The 19471-nt window shown below is 47.2% G+C and overlaps 1 protein-coding gene and 1 long non-coding RNA gene across 2 annotated transcripts; one reads left to right on the top strand and one right to left on the bottom strand.

Moving 5' to 3' along the window:
* Positions 1–255: 255 nt before the first annotated feature.
* Positions 256–12605, bottom strand: LOC147365160 (dehydrogenase/reductase SDR family member 4). Its single transcript, XM_086322482.1, has 8 exons — positions 12316–12605; positions 10307–10484; positions 5783–5884; positions 3363–3433; positions 3220–3271; positions 2795–2929; positions 2294–2349; positions 256–827 (listed from the first exon to the last, which is right to left on the bottom strand). The coding sequence occupies exons 1-8, from the start codon at positions 12444–12446 to the stop codon at positions 713–715; spliced, it is 840 nt and encodes a 279-aa protein (XP_086178608.1). The 5' UTR covers positions 12447–12605; the 3' UTR covers positions 256–712.
* On the top strand, positions 12062–19471 carry LOC147365159 (uncharacterized). The gene is made up of 3 exons (XR_015135191.1): positions 12062–12143; positions 16957–17070; positions 17542–19471. It is a non-coding gene; the product is annotated as an uncharacterized LOC147365159 (long non-coding RNA).

The raw sequence follows: 19471 nt of genomic DNA, 5'->3' as shown, positions 1-19471 counted from the left end.
CACCATCCCCGCGGGTGTGAGCCGAGAGTAGCACCTGGGAATTCCCGTGCCACCTCCTCCCAGCTGGCAGCTCTGCAAACACCTCCACCCTCAGCATTACGCTCAGGTCCTGGAGACAAGGAGGAGGGTTAGGAGGATCCAGACTTAGCATCTGGGAACATACTAGGGGAATCCAGTCCACTCAGACTTAACGCTGTGCTCGGCTATCACACCTATGCACCCTACACTGAAAAATGAGCACATTGACTCAAAGCATCGTGATCATCTCCTTTTTATTTGCACCTCATTTGCAAGTTGTTAATTTCCAACTCAGTTCCTTCCACTCCAAGTTCCTTCTGTCCCATCTCCCTCAAATTTCCCTGATGCCTAGAAAATAATACTATTTGCTCTTTACCACAGTAGACTAAGCCCTCTCAGCAGGCCTGCCCTGTTCTCTCAAGGGATGTCTTTGTCCAAGGCTACAGCAATAGCGTGAATCCTCCTAAGACCACACCTTGATAGCAGAGAATGCTGGAGCTTTTCACAGGGCATAATTGATTTGTGTGTGTATGTGTGTGTGTGTGTGTGTGTGTGTGTGTGTGTGGCAGGGGGGTGTTATGGTGTAAGGGTAGCAGTATGCTAGGCAGAGGTGGGAAAGGCCAGTTGATTGATTCGGGAACAGGACTCTGGAGTTGGAGCCCAATCTCTGCCCTGGTAGATGCTCTCCACGTCCTTAGAGGTGGGATAGGCTCCCTCCAGCTACCACCACTGTCTCCCCAGTGATGTAGCTGGCGTCTTCAGAGCACAGGAAAGACACGATGCCGGCACAATCCTCTGGCTCGCCTATCCTGGGAAGCAGGGAAAAAGGAAAGGAGTAAAAATCAAACAGGGAATGGAATTTGCTAAAGTATCAGGCAATTTTTCAGGATCAGTGAATTGTCCATAAAATAGGGCTACCATTATTATAAGCTGTTATAATTCAATAGAAGCATTAATACTGTACTCTGCAAAAACCACCACACATTATATTCATATAATATGGGGATACTTTGTTTTTTAGAGAACTCAGGACACCAAAATCCAAAGTTACATAGATAACCTGGCTATTTCATTCTTCCAATAATTTGTTTCACATGTGTGCATACTATTCAAATATCAGAGAGTCTGTGAGATAGTAAATGATTTGTTTAAAATGATTCCATTTGTACAGCTTCAATTCACAGACAACTTTTTCAGGAATCTATTTTTGTCTCAAAGTCATTTTGTGAGACTGTGCTAATTCTCAGTGTTTGTATCAGTGATTGCATAGTTAGGGAACACTTTAATCTAACTGCCACAGAATGCTCTAGAGGTGGGTGGAGTGGGTACTTCAAACCTAGAAGGACTGGATTAGTGGTTCTCCATCCTAGCTACACACTGTCGTCATCTGAGAGGCTCAACTTCTCCTTCCCTCCCCTTCCCTCACTAAAGATGCCTAGGTCCTGCCTTGGACCAATTAACAAAGAATCTCTGGGAGTGACGCTTGAGCATCTGTGGTTTCACAACTACTCAGCTGATTCTAATGCGCATCCAAGACTGAAAAGCTCGGGGCCAGATCATTCACTGTGGCTCAAGGATGACAATGCCCTGACTGATTAATGGACTAGGCCTGCAGCTCATGCCTGACATGAGAATGGCTTTAGGAGCACTTGAGAGCATCTCCCTCCTCAAGTAGGCATTGCTGGTACATGTCCTTGAGGGGACAAGGTGGAGGAGCTAAAGACAAGAGAGCTCCCGGAAGCCAGAGACTGGAAAGAGGCAGAGAACTTAGAGGACAGGGAGCCAGATGAAGGTGCCTGACCTTTTGGGGGAAGAGGCTAGTTTTCTTAGGCAAGGGAAGTTTGGAGACTTTTATTTGAATGGTAGGATCCTTTTATTTGAATGGTAGGATCATCAACCTGAGCTTTGGAAACATGACTCTTTTGATTCCAGGGAAACTAAAACAGCACGCTTTGATTTCGGTTTTGGTCCCTGATCCTTGGGGACACCCAGAGGTGGAGGCAAACACCCAGGTGGAGAGAGGAGTCAGGGCCTCCCCCAGGGCTCTGCTCTGCTAAACCTGGATGCCTCTGTGTTTGGTTTTTGCAAGGAGGCAGACTCCCTGCACACACCACTGTAGTGACGCTCTGTTCACAAACTTGTGAAGTCTGTGTATTTGAAGCAAGGAAAGGATGGCTGTGTTGTCTGCGGGACTGAGAGACAGCAAGCTATGGGCTTCGAGGGACCAGACCTTTCCATCTTTATCCCTCCTCAGCCTCCCCTGTGACAGCCTTACCTTTTGATCTGAAAGGCAGCTTTTATGCTCTCCTGTCTTGCCGGATCCTCCCACAACTGCAGGAAAAAGGAAAATCACTTCCTCTGAGGGACAGTGAAAGGACAAATTGCCCGCCCTCACATCTATTGAGAGGAAGGATGGAGAGGTGCCCCCTTCATTTCCCAGTCCTTCCCAGCTCCCAGTCACTACCCACTGCCCTCTTCTGCTCCATTCTCTTCAGGTCCTAAGGAGGCATTTTGGTGGGTTGCCCCAGGTCTCATCCACTTAAGGAAATATGAAATGGCCTGAGTGGCATCTGAATTCCTCAGTCTCAGTGTGCATCTTAGGAAAGGATAGTGTGGGGATCTGGTCTGGACACATGGCTGGTATGGAGGGGGAGGGTGGAAAAGCCCAGGGCAGGGGGTGGGAGTGGTTGGGAGCTCAGGACCCAGGAGCTGGGCTCCTCCATTGAGAAGATGCCCTTTAGAATTCCCAGTGGGATGCAGGACTCCCCTTCCTCACCACACGGCTGAAGCTAGTCCTGATGAGTCCAGGCGCCAGGCAGTTCACCCGAACATTCAACTCTGCCAGTTCGAGGGCCAGGTTCTTAGTGAGGCCCAGCAAGGCTGTTTTAGAAACGTTGTAAGGACCCAGGCTCTGGGGAAAGGAGAGGATTGGGTTAGTCTCTTCAACTCCACCTCATTCTTGGTTCTTAACATAAGATAGAACGGGCAACTGGTAATAGGGCATCTCTTGTTAAAGAGGGTCCCAGTTAGAAACTGTTATGGCAAAACCGCCCCTAGGTTAACATTTGTGGAGGCAAGGCCTCTATTTCGCTGGAAGGTGGTGTGATTCCAAAAGGGGACACACACTTCCTAGGGTGACTGGAGGAATGGAAGGTACAGGATGGAGGAAAGGATAAATGTAGCAGAGAAGGGGGTTCTTACAGGAAGGGGGCTGTAGGCTGCTATGGAGGACACGATCACTATCGAGCCGCCTCTGAAAAAAGAGCAGAACGGCTCTGCTGTCACGGACCCCCGCCCGCGGCCTGCGAGGGGCCCAGCACGCCCTGGTCCCTCCTTCCCTGTACCCTCGTTTCGCCATCTCTGGCACCACTGCCTTTGTCAGCAGGGCCGTGGCCTTCACGTTAACGTCCAGAATCTGCAACAGAAAGAAGAGGGGGAACAGCATGAGGGTCTTCAGAAGGCTTCAGAAGGCAGGGTGATGGAGAGTTAAGTGGGGTCCCCAGGATCTGTTTGTTAGGGTTGGCAGAGGTCCTAGAGATGATTTACCCAGAGCTTACAAGTGAAGACACCACGGCCCAGAGAGAGGGAGCTTTGAGAATGACAGCTAGAGAATGACCCATTTTGGGGTTTGGGTGAGAAAGAATGGAGCCTGCTTCATCTTGTTTCCTAAGTCTGATCTGACCCAGAATGGATCTGAACTTTCAAGACTCTCTTGGACTTGAGCTGAACTGTCTTCCAACTAGCGAGAGCCTGGGATTTGGGCTGGCTTCCTGGACCTGCCCCAGAGTGAGCCGTGATTCTCAGGGAAAATGTGGCCTGACCTCAGGCACTTGGGGTTGTTCCAGCACTTTTCTGGCTTCTGAGTTAGCGAGGGAGATGCTCTTGGCCCTCCAGGATTGACTGGCTGGCTGGATAATTATTGGCACATGGGATCATGAGGAGGCACTACTGGGGGAGCTGGGACATAGTCTAAAATCAAAACTGTACATCTGTAATTTAAAACCAATGCGTGAGCCTTGTTTACATTGTTCCAGGCACTGCTGGGATAATCCCCTCCCATTCTCCCCATGTAACTATTTATTTTGAAAATTTTCACTCTTACAGATAAGTTGAAATAGAGGGACAATGACTATCTGGATATCCTTTAACTACATTCACCAGTTGTTTACATTTTGTGCCATTTGCCCTGTTGCTGCTGCTGCTGCTGCTAAGTCGCTTCAGTCGTGTCTGACTCTGTGCGACCCCATAGACGGCAGCCCACCAGGCTCCCCTGTCCCTGGGATTCTCCAGGCAAGAACACTGGAGTGGGTTGCCATTTCCTTCTCCAATGCATGAAAGTGAAAAGTGAAAGTGAAAAGTGAAAGTGAAGACGTTCAGTCATGTCCGACTCTTGGCGACCCCATGGACTGCAGCCCACCAGGCTCCTCCGTTCATGGGATTTTCCAGGCAAGAGTGCTGGAGTGGGGTGCCATTGCCTTCTCCAGCCATTTGCCCTAACTATGTGCTTATGCAGCTTTTTCCTTACCCTTGGAAGGTAAGTTGCAGACATTATAATACTGTAGCCCTAAACGCTTTAGCATTATTTCCAAATAATAAGGATGTTCTTACACACCACCATTCACTATCACACCCAAGAAATTTAACATTGATAATCATGATTTTACTTAATATACTGTCCATAAAAAATCTTCCCCAATTGTCCCCCAAATGGCCTTATTTTAAAAGTCCAGGGCTCAATCAAGGATCAACCACTGCATTTAGATTTGATATATTATGATATTAAAAAAAAAAGCCAACTAGAAAGAAAAATTACTCAGTTTATAACTGATTTTCATGTGGTCCCTATTCAGACTGCTCATGAAAGATGTTTCTCTGCTTTAAAGAATATCAATCAGGAACTGACTCACTGAAGACCATTTTGGCACTTTGGTCTCTATGTCTGTGGAACACTGATAAACAAACTAGAATATTTTAGTATCTTTAAATTTCAGTGTTGAGAAATTATTGATGACATCAGGGTAAAAGGCAAAACCATGGGAGATCATAAAAAATTTAGCATTTCCAAATCATGTGGGAGTATTAACCTTAGTAAACAAAGACAAATCTTTCAATTAAGGCTTTATAATTAAAGAATGTAGGTGTGTGATATACCTTATAAATATAATGTAATTATACACCCTCACATGAAAACCAATATTCTGTTCCTTGAATTTAGACATCTGGATCTCAGATGTTCTTGACATTGGAGTTAAGAAAGAGTGCAAGTCTTTTTCAAAGGCTGTATGTCATAAAGCGGCAACTTAGTTCATTTCACTAGAATTGATATTTCACTTAACTAGCGGCTATTAAAGTTTTCCAACTAATGAAAAATCATTTGTTTTGGGAGCTGAGAGGGGGAAGGGTGGTGTGTAAGTCTGAGTGTATTAGTTATTGACATATTAGCTGCCATGCCTGCTGGAAATAAACCAGGAAGAAGAGCTTGGATAAGCCCACGGTGGTAGAGGGGAGAGAGCTGGGGGAGGGAAGCAGAAGACAGCAAGGAGTCAATGAAAACGAGATTGCGGAGAAGCAGAAATGAAAGAGAAAGACAGGGACAAAGGAAGCCCCCTACCTCCATTCGCCCTTTACCAGGTGCGCTGCAGGTGTGTGGCAAATTGCAAGGATTCCTCACATTTACACTGCACTTGACAAGTGCATTCTAAAAGCAGACTGAGTGTGTGCCATCTTCTGAGGCCCACCCCCTGCTGCTCTCATCCCTTCTTACCTTGTCCCACACCTCCTCGGGGACATCCATCAAGCTTCCAAAGAAAGGGTTGACGGCAGCATTGGAGATCAGGATGTCCACGCCGCCATGAAGCTTCACAGCCTAGAGAGGAGGAAGATCTGAATTAGGGCTACAGCACAGTAAGTTCAGTTGAGTTCAGTTCAGTCCCTCATTCGTGTCCGACTCTTTGTAACCCCATGAACCTCAGCACACCAGGCCTCCCTGTCCATCACCAACTCCCAGAGTCCACCAAAACTCATGTCCATTGAGTCGGTGATGCCATCTAACCATCTCATCCTCTGTTGTCCCCTTCTCCTCCTGCCTTCAATCTTTCCCAACTCCAGGTTCCTATGCAATATTGCTCTTTATAGCATCGGACCTTGCTTCTATCACCAGTCACATCCACAACTGGGTGTTGTTTTTGCTTTGGCTCCATCCCTTCATTCTTTCTGGAGTTATTTCTCCACTGATCTCCGGTAGCATATTGGGCACCTACTGACCTGGGGAGTTCGTCTTTCAGTGTCCTATCTTTTTGCCTTTTCATACAGGACAGTAAGGGAGGTGCATTTATCAATATTGGTAAAGGGTTCCTTCTTAAGGACAGTTGTCAAAATGAACTCTTTTCCTTAAAGCATTTTCTCTTCAAAAGCACCCCAAGCTCTGCTGTTGTTCAGTCCCTAAACTGTCCAGCTCTTACAGTCCTGACGACTGTAACCTGCCAGGCTCCTCCGTCCGTGGGGTTTCCCATGTAAGAATACTGGAATGGGTTGCCATTTCCTTCTCCAGGGGATCGAACCTGCATCTCTTGCATTGGCAGACAGATTCTCTACCACTGAGTCACCAGGGAAGCCCCAAGCTCTACTGGTAAAACATTTAAGGTTGTCTTATTTCTTTTGCAATCTCTTCTTCCTGCTCCCACTTCTTCTAAGGCTGTCACTGATCCTTTCTCTTTTGACTTCCCCTTTCGGAACTCCTTTATTCTCATGGCCTCAGCTTTCACCTCAAAATCCATTTCTAGACCCTTCCTCTTTTATCCTAGCCCCATTTCTCCAAGTGCTTACTGACCAGTTTCCCTTGAATGAGTTACCATTACTCAAACTCAGCCTGTCCACATGTACCTGAATGGAAAAGTGAGTTTAAATAGACCCACAGAAAGTTGCCACTGGGAGGGGCCTTTGAGGTCATCTCACCCAATGTCCTCACGGTGAAGGTGATAAAACTGAGGTTCAGGGAAGTTCATTTCTCAAGGTCATACAGCTTAGTAATGACGTATCAGGACCAGCTAAGAAGAGGAGTTCTGCTCATTGAGTCTTTGGAGAGGTGATATGCTCAGGGCACAGGGCTAGTTAGTGGTGGCAGAATTGACTCTCTAACCCAGAGCTAATTCATAAGAGTCCTCCGAAAGTGAGTTGGGGGTCACTATGAAACTGGCTATCCAGGAGGGCCATGATGGAGGAGACGCCAGTCTGGGCTTAAAGCAGTTCCACGCTCAGTTATGATGCCTTTTAATCCCCTCCCCCACTTCCTGCTTTTATTTTTTTGGCCTAGAGGCATGGAAGATGCAAGGCAGAAACTGAGATTTAAACTGGGAAAACCAAGAGAGCCAACAGCTAACTCCTTAATAAACTGTAAGTAGGTGGTGAAGGCATGTGCTGGAGTAACGAATAGCCAAACAGTCTTTCTGCCAGCATTCTGCCACTGGGCAAACAGACTTCACATTTGCCCAGACTTGGCAATTTTGATGCCTTGGGCAAACGGCACTAAATGGGCCCTCAATCAACTTTGTGCTTCCCGATTTGGCACACAGAGGGGTGTTATTAACAATGTGTACCATCTGCTAACTCCCGTTTTTAACTAATTATTCTTGCTAACTAGGTGCTAAGCTCAGTTGCTTCCACACTGCTGAGGAGGATGCCTGGACTGTCAACACGTAAATTTAACACATTTTAAGATCACATAATCTTTGCAAAACCTGTATTAGTACTCTCCTGCAGTGTCTAAATTTTGATGTCCAGGCCACCTGCCTCGGCTCTGTGTAAGTCTCAAGGAAAACGCAGGATGCATCAGAAAGTGATGCGTGCTGGGCCAATGTGTTAGGGGTGGGGAGCCAGCGGACTGCCACAGAATCGCCTGGAGCGCTCTTCCGGTTGGTCTGTGCATCCCGTCCCAGTCTCCTTCTAGGCCTATGAGCATGGAGAGGAGAGCAGGCTGGCTTTTGACTGAACAGAGACAGAGAACCGTGGAAGATTAATGGCATATTTGCTATGACCACCCAGGTGTCTTCTAAGGCTTGCTCTAAATTGTGTGATTGCTACCCTAAAGTGGTTAAGCGTTGCTTGCTCTGTGTTCTGACAGGTCTATTTTTTTTTTTTTTTTAAGTAGAATCAAGTGGAGAAGTGGCTGATCTGGTTTCAGCTCATGCTGCCTTTGAGAGGCTTCAAGGTGCAGCTTAGGAGGCCACTGGGGAATAACCATGCTCAGGGCAGCAGCTTCCCTCATCACAGGCTAGTGGCTGGCCATAGGCAGGACTCATCTCAAACTGCCAACAAGTATCCTATCATTCTCCACTCGACACTGGTCTTTTCAACTACTTGAGAGTCAATTTTGATTCATCCCTCCTCGTCCAATTTCTTGACACCAGCCAGGGGGGAAAAATTTGGTTGGTTCCCACTAAACACCTCTTAGGAACACCTGTTCTGGTCTTCCTGCCACTGCTCTAGACCCAAGTGGCAGCGTCAGCTTCCTCACCAATGTCCTTGCCCAGAGTCTTCGTTTCTCCAATATATCCTTCCTGCCAGTGCCAGATTATTGTTCTTTAGTAATTATTTCCACCTTGCTCAAAATCTCGCATGGATTCTTATCTCCTCCAAGAATGTCTAAACTCCTTTGGGAGGCCATGGAGGTCCATGTCCCCCATCCTTCCCACGTGACCCATTTCCTACCAGGGCTCCTGAGTCTCTGCTCTCACACTGTGGGTTCACAGAGCACCCCACCTTCCCTTCCTTGACTATCTGCTCATTTTGCAGGATCATTTGGGATCCTGGCCCTATGCCATCTGCCTAGTCCTACCCACTCCTCAAAGTCTAGCTCAAACCCCACTTCTGGGTCAGAGCTGCAGGATGGGCAAAGGGGACCTAGTGAGGATCCAAAGCCACCTTCCCAGCAGGATTTTGACAATAGGTAGCCACGTACATTTCACATGGCCACTAGTTGGCCCAGGATCCCAGGTGGCTCCCACCCTAAGGATCAAGGTCTCAGGCTCCCGTCCAGCAGAGATGGCAGAGGTGGCCAGGCATGGTGGCCTTCTTGGACCCACAACTGATTCTCTCCAATGCACATTTGAGCATCTGCCAAATGACTCCTGACAAATGGAATAACTTATGCTGTCTACTATGCCACTGTCTACAATCGTTTCATGCCCTCCTTGTCTAAGATTACCCAAATTATTTCCACCGCTTTTCATTCTGTCAGCACAATCTTTTGCTTCCCATCCTTGGGTAGATTCTTCCTGCCACTCCAAGAAATAAAGGGTGTGCCCTGAGCCTAGGAAAGAGTGGCCTCCTTTGTAAGACGTTTACCTGCAAGACTGGTGCCAACCAACTCTCAACAGTGGCTTAGCCACTTTCTTTGAGACTAAAGTCCAAGAGGGCACCTAAGGCCTGACCTGGAAGGGAAATGCTTGGTAGTTTGCAGGTAGCTTGGCTTCCCTGGTGGCTGAGATGGTAAAGAATCTGCCTGCAATGCAGGAGACCCGGGTTAGATATCTGGGTCTGGAAAATCCCCTGGAGAAGGGAATGGCTAGGCACTCCAGTATTCTTGCCTGGGGAATTCCATAGATGGAGGAGTCTGGTGGGCTACAGTCCATGGGATCACAAAAGTTGGACATGACTCAGTGACTAGCACAAACACAGAGGTAGCTGGTAAGTCTGGGTTGGCTCACACCTCTTCCCTTACTAGTTGTGGGACCTTGGGGTGTTGCTCCAGCTTTCTGAACCATTCTTTAAACAGGGAGCATAGTCCTGCCCTTGCTTGGGTTGTTGTTTGGAGATAACCTGTGAAAGGCTTGAGACAAAGTGAATGGCACACAGTAGGTGGTTGAAACATAATGGGCTGCTTCCTATACGTTCCTGGGCACTCAGCTTTATAAACTGAAAAACAGGGGATTGGTTGTTTCTTAGCTCATAGTGGGAATGCCTATTTACCCTTCTCATCTGCCCAATTAGACTGGAAGCTACTGGAGAACCAGGACCAGCTGGAGTTTTCTGGGTGCCCCAAGGCACAATGCAGGGTAGAAATAGTAGAGTGTTTTTTGGTTCTCTGACTGAGATGGGATGATTCTCGGAGACAGAACCGAAAGGCACACGTGAAAATGTGCTGGTGGACTGGTGTGGGTATGCAGAATACACTATTTTATTTTAGTGAACAGTGCTGGTTTCGATCACACCCATGTTGTCCAGGAAGGCCAGCTCAGGCTGCCTCCCTTCCACTATCTCATGGCTCTGGACCCGTATGCTTGCTGCTTACCGTGGCCACCAGCCGCTCCCGGTCCTCAGCCTTCCCTACGTGGCACACGGTGCCCATGACGCTCAGCCCCTCCCCTTTCAGCGTTGCCACTGCCCGGTCTACATTCTGCTGCTTCCGGCTGCTGACCACCACGTGGGCCCCGTCCTGGGCCAGACGCCGGGCGATGGCAAAACCGATCCTGTGGGCAGAGAGAGATAAGGACTTTTAAGCCCAGAACAGGAAGAGGGTGAGAGTATGGGCTCTTAAGTCAGGCTGCCTGGGCTTTGAATTCCAGCTCTTTCTGTAGGGCCTCCACGTGTTAGGGTTAATGGCACAGCCATCACCATACAGATGGACATGCTTAGCATCTTTTTGGTACTGGTTTACTCTTTTTATTATGGTTTTGGCCCTCAGTCTAGGTTCCCAGGAAGTGATAACACTTTCCACAGGTGTTATCCACCATGGGTCATAGGCTCCATACCCTACAGGGACTGAGGGGAGAGAGAAATGACTTAGGGGTATAACAAGCAGCAGTGATTTCCATGATTGGAGAGTCTCTCTCAGAAAAGCCTCTACCCGTAAATAGTTTCCTTAGGACAGTAGTCTACATCATCTCAATATTCTATTGTTAGTTATGTTTTGGGGTACATATGAAACGGGGTCTCTGGTTCAGTCAGTTCAGTTCAGTCACTCAGTCATGTCCGACTCTTTGTGATCCCATGGACTGCAGCACCCAGGCTTTCCTGTCCATCACCAACTCCCGGAGTTTACTCAAACTCATGTCCCTTGAGTCAGTGATGCCATCCAACCACCTCATCCTCTGTCATCCCCTTCTCCTGCCTTCAGTCTTTCCCAGCATCAGAACTAAACAGACTGAGTTATGTTTTGGGGTACATATGAAACTGGAGGTCTCTGGTTACAAACATAAATTTTTTACATTCATAGGAGAAAGGATTACACATTAAAAAAAAAAAAATGATCTATCTGGCTATATGGGTCTTGGTTGGTCCATGTGGGATCTAGTTCCCTGACCAGGGATTGAACCTGGGCCTCCTGCATTGAGAGCATGGAGTCTTAGCCACTGGACCTCCAGGGAAGCCCCCAGGGTCACACATTTTGCACTTGTTAGCCATTGCTGCTGCGGCTAAGTCGCTTCATCGTGTCTGACTCTGTGCGACCCCATAGACGGCAGCCCACCAGGCTCCCCCGCCCCTGGGATTCTCCAGGCAAGAACACTGGAGTGGGTTGCCATTTCCTTCTCCAGTGCATGAAAGTGGGAAGTGAAAGTGAAGTCGCTCAGCCGTGTCCGACTCTTCGCGACCCCATGGACTGCAGCCCACCAGGCTCCTCCATCCATGGGATTTTCCAGGCAAGAGTACTGGAGTGGGGTGCCATCGCCTTCTCCTTGTTAGCCATTAGGTTTCCCCATTTATATGTACTCTAGCTTTGTGAAGAGCTGGCATCTAGCAGGGGTCTGTGGGAATGAGAAACAGGGTAGTTAACAGTGGTTGGTAAGAAACAGGCTGGGCAAGGGAGGCCACAATACACGGGACTAAACAAGAATCTGGACACATGACTTGTATGCCCTCTAGGGAAGGGGCAAAGTTCTGTGAGGCTCCTGGGGGTGCCACAGTGGGGTGTCTGGAACATTTCCACAGTCGGTGTAGGCAGTGGATAGGGTGTTTGGAATCTGGACTGTCTTGGACTTCTGGCCTCTGGTCTTCCCAGACTCTAGGTGGAGCCAGTTGATTGGGGCGGCCCAGAACCCCAGGAGACAGGATAGACGGGGTGGGGTGAGGGGCAGCACCAAGGCGGCAGACTCGGGCCAGAGGCGGCAAGAGAGCTGATAACTGCAAAGGTGGGGGAGCGGAATCCGAAGGGGGCTGCAGGCCAACCACGTGCTGCCTTCCTTCCAGGGTCAACTCTGGCCACACGGGAGGACTGAAGAGAGGGCGCGGGAGGCCAAGGACAAGGGGTAGTGCCTGTTTGCAGACAACGGGGGACTCCGAGACTCGGGCTCGGGCACTCACCCATCAGTGGAGGCCGTTACTAGGGCCACCTTATTCTCCAGCGGGTTCCGGCGCGCCATCCCGCAGCTGGCCATCCGGACCGACTTCCACGACCGCGCACAGGCACCCAAAGGCAGTCCCACCTGCATCATGGCGCCTGGCAGTTCAGGGTTCTGCACCGCCCAGGGGAGGTGACAGTGGGGCAGGGCGAGGGGCAGGGCGAAGGGTGAATCACCTCCTGCTCGGCGGCCCGCTCCCCTCCCGGCTGCCGGCTCCCGTCTCCCCGCTCCCCGTAAGCCCTAGATCAGGACAGCTCGTCCCGCTCCGCGCGGGCCCTTGGCCAGGGGAGCCGTTTGTGGCCGAGAGCGCCCCCTGCCGTTTGTGGCCGCCGCGCCCCTAGATCCCCTGCTCGCCCGGGCCGGCCCCGGCTTGGGATGGTACTGTCGGTTCCGGTTCCCTGTAGGGCCCTCCCCACCTCGGGGAGCTCGTAGACTTTCTTGTCCTCCCGCTTCTCCTCCCACATCTGCTTGCCCACGTCAGTTTTTGGGGCAGAGGGGACTTTAACTGTTTGCTTTTGCTTCCTAAAACTTCAAGGTGGATTTTGTTTTCCGAGAAACCCTGGGTCCACGTTTGTGACAGCCCACAGGAGGGCAGGTGTTTTGAGATTGCTCATGGGGGTGAGGCCCGTGGTCCCCAGGGAGCTCACCTCCTGAGGGTCTCAGGGGAGCCTGGAGGAGCCTAGGAGAGACACCTGATGGGAGAGGAGCAGGGCTAGGCCCGCACTGCCCTTCACTCTGGCTCAAGTTCTCCTCCATCCCCGTAGGCCTCGAGGGCAGACTCTCATCACCAGGGGTAACCAGTGTGCAGAATTAAAGATCCTGAGCTGACAGGATCTCTTATATCCTCCACTCTAGAGGACTTCTCTAGGCCTAAGTGGTAGCAAGGAGGCTAGAGTGTCCCCGAACCAGTGGTGGAAATTCAGAGCACTCAGGAGCACTCAAGTTCTCCATAATCACTGTGTCCCCAGGTCTTAGCCTCCATCCTAGTTCAATAAATATTTGTTGAATGTAAAAGCATTTTATAAACTTTGAACTACTAAACACATAGTAATTATTGCCACCATAGAGTAATTATTATTGCTGCCACAAGCCAGGCTTTCCATCTGTAAGCTGAGGGTGCTGGGGTAGATGATAGATAAAGGTCCTCTCCAGCTATAAATTCTGTGTCCAAGACTTCAGCCCCTACTTTTGCCAAGTGGGCTGAAATGATCTCCCTCCTGGGTTTCTGGGAGAATTAATAAATCTGGATGGCTTATGATACACTGAAGAAAGGCCCCGACAGACCCAGTGTCAGCGTCTGAATTGGTTTAACCCTGTGGCCTCCAAATGCCAGACTGAGAAGCTGTGTAGATCCAAGGCAAAGTTTTCACTAGTTCAAGGCAAAAAATAAAAAGAAAATACAGTGTTTCATAAAGCTAAGCTTATTTAATTTAACAGATAGTCCTTTATTCTGGGATATGCTTTTGCTCTTTTTTTTTTTTTTGGTGTTAGTCTTTCTGTTAAGAGAAGGTGATGAAAGCAGATGGGGTAGGTTAAGAAAAGGGTTGTTAGTTGGTGAAATCACCAGTCTGGCAACCTGATGTCAATCCCTACAATTAGAGGAGAGAGAATCCCAGTCTGTGAAATTCAGTTCCGGGGATTGCTGTTTAACAGAATTCATACTTGCTAAAGGTTCAGGTAGTATATGTGTAAGTCAGCTGAGCAGCCAAAAAGATTTCAGCATCTAAAAGTGTATGAGTAGTGAATGATATAACAAGCATGCACTGGATTTATAGTTTATTCCTCAGTCGAGATGTTATACAGCTGCGATATTCAGCATATCCCGATGAGATAAGAGAGCTTGAGTCTAATTTTCCCCATGTGCGGGGAAAACTGACTGACTGGTGCCCCTCAGTCTGAACCTCATGAATTATTGACAACAGAGGCTGGATAGCATGACACTCCTCTTCCTCCTGACATGTTCAGAGCTAATGCACTGTGGGAACCCTTCCCAGGGCTTGCCACCTGCCTGTGGGGCTGGGGGAGGGGATTTAGGACTGATGCAGAGCCTCTCAGGGCTTTGGCTCAAAGGGACAGGCCTATAAGTCATATTTGATCTCTCTCCACTTCCTGTCCAGAGGTGAGCAGCCAAATCCAGGAGTTGAGGTTAGCAGGGGGTAGGGGGTGTGTGGAGGCTGAGGGAGGTCACACCCCAAAGAGCAAAAGGTTTGAGGGCCTTCTCTGGTGGTCCAGTGGTTAAGAATCTGCCTTAAGATACCACAAGCCTTGGGGTGACTAAGCCCTTGTGCCACAACCACCGAGTGTACATGCTCTAGAGCCTACACTCTGCAACAAGAGAAGCCCTCTCAAAGAGCAAAGGGTATGGGGAAAGAATTCTGGCCTGGGAGCTCATGAACAGCACATAGCCTCCTTGTCTGGGCGGGAGGTATATTTAGCCTCCAGAGAATGCCAGAGATATTAGGGGGGGAATCTGTGAACAGAAAAATGTAGAAGGAAATCAAAAAGGGTGAGAGTCTTCAGCTTCTACTATTCATCAAGATGGTTTGTTGGAGAAGAGGGTAGGAAATTTGGGGGGGAAATACATATATGTGTAGGAGTCTCTTTTAAGTGGGGATTTTAATAGGTAATGGGGTTGTTCTTATATAGAGGTGGGACCATCTGCAGATCTTGAGGAGATGCCTCTGTGATTGAGGACTGCACTCTCATCTTCCTCAAAGGCTGACTGTAGTCCGGAAGGAAGTTCACCTGGGGTGGAATTCAAGTCCTGCATCTTGCTATAGCTATTCCATTTCGTTCATTGATTCATCATCCCTGACACGAGTCAGGCTTGTGTGGTGTGGGAGGACTGTGTGATAACAGTGACTTTTATTGAACACTTACTAAGTGCTGGCAACTGTTGGGTGCTTTTTATAATTTTTATTGAATATGTCTAATCCAGTGAAGTAGGCAGTTTTATTTCCATAAGTGAAATCAAAATGAGTCATGACAACCTGATCTGCTGTCAGTGTTGAATAGCTACTCTTAATTTTTTTGACATTAGAGAATGAGTTTTCTTGGAAATTAATTTTCTCTAAATTGGAATTTTATTTTCTGCATCAATGCATTTTTGTTCTAATCATTGAAATATCTATTTTTTAAGTTACAAAAATAACACATGTTCACAATTTTTAAAAGAGACACAAGGTTATAGAGTGAAAAGTAAAAAAGAAATTCTTCCCTATGCTTCTTTTACCTGCTCCCCTATAGCTCTTAGTCTTGTGTATCCTTCTAAAAATTTCCTAGGCATTTGCATGCATATTTTCCCCTTAAACGTTTCCCATGAATGGAATGGCACTACACATAATGTCCTTCAAATTGCTTGTTTCTCTTCTTTCTTCTTTTCCCCCACTTCTGTCTTTCATTTCTTAAAATACATTCTCGGCGATTGTTCTGAGTAGTTCACAATAGTTCCCTTTATTCTGTCTCTCCCTTTTAAAAATAACTGTAAGATATTCCATTGTGTGGATATTCCATAATTTATTTAGCCAGTCTCCCACCGATGAACATTTAAATAGCTTCCAGTGTTTTGCCATTTCAAACACTGCTACAATGAACAACCTTGGATGTGTATATATATATATTGTATTTGGTACAAATATGTATATTTCATCCTGGGTCAAATGTTTTCAATTGATGACTATGGTCAAATGACCTTAAAAGAGATTTAATCAGTTCTGATGAAACTTTTTCTAAACTGAATTTACCTGCTGCTCTGTCCTTTTATATATTCTGTGTAGAATGGTTTAAACTGTGGTTGATGGTGTAAGCTTAGGGCGATAAGAGGCAGCATACCTTGGTCTCAGTGCCTGGGAACCCATGGGATGGGTGACTCCCCCAACCTGCTGCTTGCAGACCTGGGGTGCACCTGGTTTCCCTCATGTTTGTAATTGACAAGGCCAACCCAGGATTGCCAGATTTTAGGAACTGGAAACAGAAGGTAGGAATCTGGGTTTTAATACGAAATATTTGATTAAAAAATATGTATTTGTTTATTTGGCTGCAGCAGGTCTTAGCTCCAGCACAGGGGATCTTCAATCTTCAGTTGTGGCATGTGGAGTGAGCTTCCTGACTAGGAACTGAACCGGGACCCTTGTACTGGGAGCACAGAGTTTTAGCCACTGGATCACCAGGGAAATCCTGAAATGTTTGATTTTTAAATGTTGGCAATAAATTTACTAAAAAACAAGAACCCCAAACCAATCAATTAATCAACCAACCAAGACAACAGAACAAAACAAAAACAGTGAATCTATTGTAGGTGCCAGAGACTGACACAGTCTTTGCCTATTCACAGGTAATGGATTATTAATTTTGTGAGATATCGCGCCATCTAGAATCTCATGACTCTAATGCATAGTTCATTCAACTTCTTGTTTTTCAAAATTTTCCACCTATTGCCCTATATTTAGGCAGTTATTTGTAGACACCGTATGGAAGTCATCCACCCAGTGTTCGTTCAGGTTCTTTTCAGGAACTCTGCACAGCAGCATGCAGAGGTTTTTACAGACAGACACTGGGGACTTTCCTTGGTGATCCAGCAACTAATACTCTGCTCCCAATGCAGGGTGCCTGGGTTTGATCCTGGTCAGGGGAACTAGATACCTCAGGCTGCGAAGAGTTTGAATGCCACAACTAAAGATCCTGCGGGCTGCAACTAAGACCTGGAGCATCCAGATAAGTAAATAAATATATGCAAAATAAATAAATATATGCAAGTATGCTTGTATGCTAAGTCTTCTCAGTCATGTCTGACGCTTTTCGACCCCATGGACTATGTAGCCTGCCAGGCTCCTCTGTCCATGGGGATTCTCCGGGCAAGAATACTTGAGTGGGTTGCTATGCCCTCCTCCAGAGGGTCTTATATATATATGTATTTTATATATATATGAAAGACAGGCCTTGGCTTCTCTTTTCCCTCACGCCCAGGATTGCTTTCTTCTGCTGTGTTTGGGGAGGGGTGGGGGTATCCTTGCTTGTGTCTCCTGCATTGGCAGGCTGGTTCTTTATCACTAGTGCCACCTGGGATACAATATAGGGGACAACCCCCCAAATAGGATACCTAATATGACTTCACATTGAGTGTTTTATGAGCACAACCAAATTCTTAGCCCTGTTCTCAAAACTGTGATTTCCCCTTTTCCTCTTTCAGAGAGAGTCCCTGTGGCAGGCGTGGAGATGCAGATACTGTTCAGATCCTTCTTCTAGAAAGGACTCACTTTTGCTGTGGGGAGTATGATTAGCAGTCACCAGCTGGCAGTCACTCCTTGCGAGCATGGCCTCAGCCAGTGCCTGGACAGGACGGTGACGCAACGACCTTGCCACTTCTGTGCCTAACACGGGGCTCCTCTAAGGGGCTCTTTGCTTTGGAGCTTCCTGTAGGTCTGGCGTTTGTCAGATCTGCATCTCAGTGTCTCACAGCTCCTCCTTCTTGATCCTGCTTCCTCCCCTTTCTTTCACGAATGTTACTCTGACTAAATCCTCTGGACTCCTAATTCCATCGAGGTATCTGCTTTGTTGGGTACTCACAGTTTCTTTCCTTCATAATCTTTGCAGTGCAAAACCCCACTCCCAACACACAGCGGGTGTTCTCCCAGAGAATCTGTCCTTCCCCCACTGTCTGAGCAGCAGGGCACTCTGAAGCAAGAATCCTCTGTAACTGTGGTTCCTGCCAGTCTGAATTTTTCTATGAGGGACTGAGGAGAAAACAGCAGGGTGGGCTTCGGCTATATCAGGCCAGCACAATAGTGCAAGGCCAGCCCTGGAGCTCCATGTATTTCCCTGAGATCTCTCTGCTGGTGTGAGATGAAGAAATGTTCCCTGAAATATTTCATGTTCCTGTAAATTTCTGGATCAACTGAACACACACACACACACACACACACACACACACACATCTTCCAAGAACCGACAGAAGTTCCTAGGGACAATGCAGCTGAATCCACAAAAGAAAGGGAAACATTTCCCTAGAGGTTCCAGCCTGCCCTCTCTGGAGATAACATTTGCCATTATTATGCAAAGCAGTTTCAGATACCCTGTCCTGCTTTTAGAGCATTGAAAGAGGCCTCTAGTATGAAATGAATAAGGCCCATCACAAACCTTGCCAAAATGACAGAGCAGTCTACTTCTGAGGGCTTTCTCTTTGTTGGGCCAGATCAAATTCTTGAGCAGCATGCACTCTTTAATCTCTGCAGAGGAAGTAGGGGAACTTTAAGATTAATTTATTATTCTGTTGAAAGCAAACCCTCAGGAGTGAAGGGGTGGGTGGGATTGTCCTCTGTTTACATAAGCTTTCCTCACTCATCTTGAATTTAATGACAAAGGGATTGTTCTTACCTTTTGAAACTTTGTATAATCACACGCTACACACTTTCCCCACCTTGTGTTTTTTTTTTTTTAACTTTTGATTTTGAAGTAATTACAGTTTCATGGTAATTATAAACTCAAAAGTAATACATAGAGTTCCCATGTACCCTTTGCCCAACTTCCCCCAGGGTGACTTCTTGACATCAGTCATACAACGTCAACACCAGGACACTGGCATTGGTTCAACACTGTTAACTAGACGATAGACCTTATTTTGTGTCCATCTTTTTTTACGTGTCCTTATTTGTGTGTGTCAATGCATGCTTGTTTGTCATATGTTGCAGATCTTTGACCAGTAGGTCATACTTCATCCTTATTCCTTGTTTCATTATCTGGATGATTTATCAGTTACCTATTGAAGTCCGCTTCAGTTGACTATGGCTTTAATATATATGATGTTGCAATAGCATGTTTGTTCACTTGGCTAGGAGAACTTCTTTATACTGGGCCCAAATAAATAGTTGAAGCCACAGTGCAAAGATTATGTTTCTTTGACTTTTTGAGAGAAATTGCCAATTGCCCTCCAGAAAAGCTGTGCCCTTTTCCAGCCTCTGGGTCCCTTCCTGAGAAGGCAATTCTGTGTGATAGCGTCCCTTTCATCACATCCTCATAGCACTCAGTTTCACCAAACATTTAAATTTTTGCCAATCGAGGTGAAAAAACTCTTTTTGATTTATATTTCTTTATTAAAGGTAATTTTTTCATATGTTTATAGA

Source organism: Bos grunniens, chromosome 10 (genome assembly GCF_055505025.1).
Source record: "Bos grunniens cultivar Pamir isolate PY7600 chromosome 10, Bosgru_T2T1.0, whole genome shotgun sequence".
Taxonomy (NCBI): Eukaryota; Metazoa; Chordata; class Mammalia; order Artiodactyla; family Bovidae; genus Bos; species Bos grunniens.
This window is presented reverse-complemented; position numbering and strand designations above follow the sequence as displayed.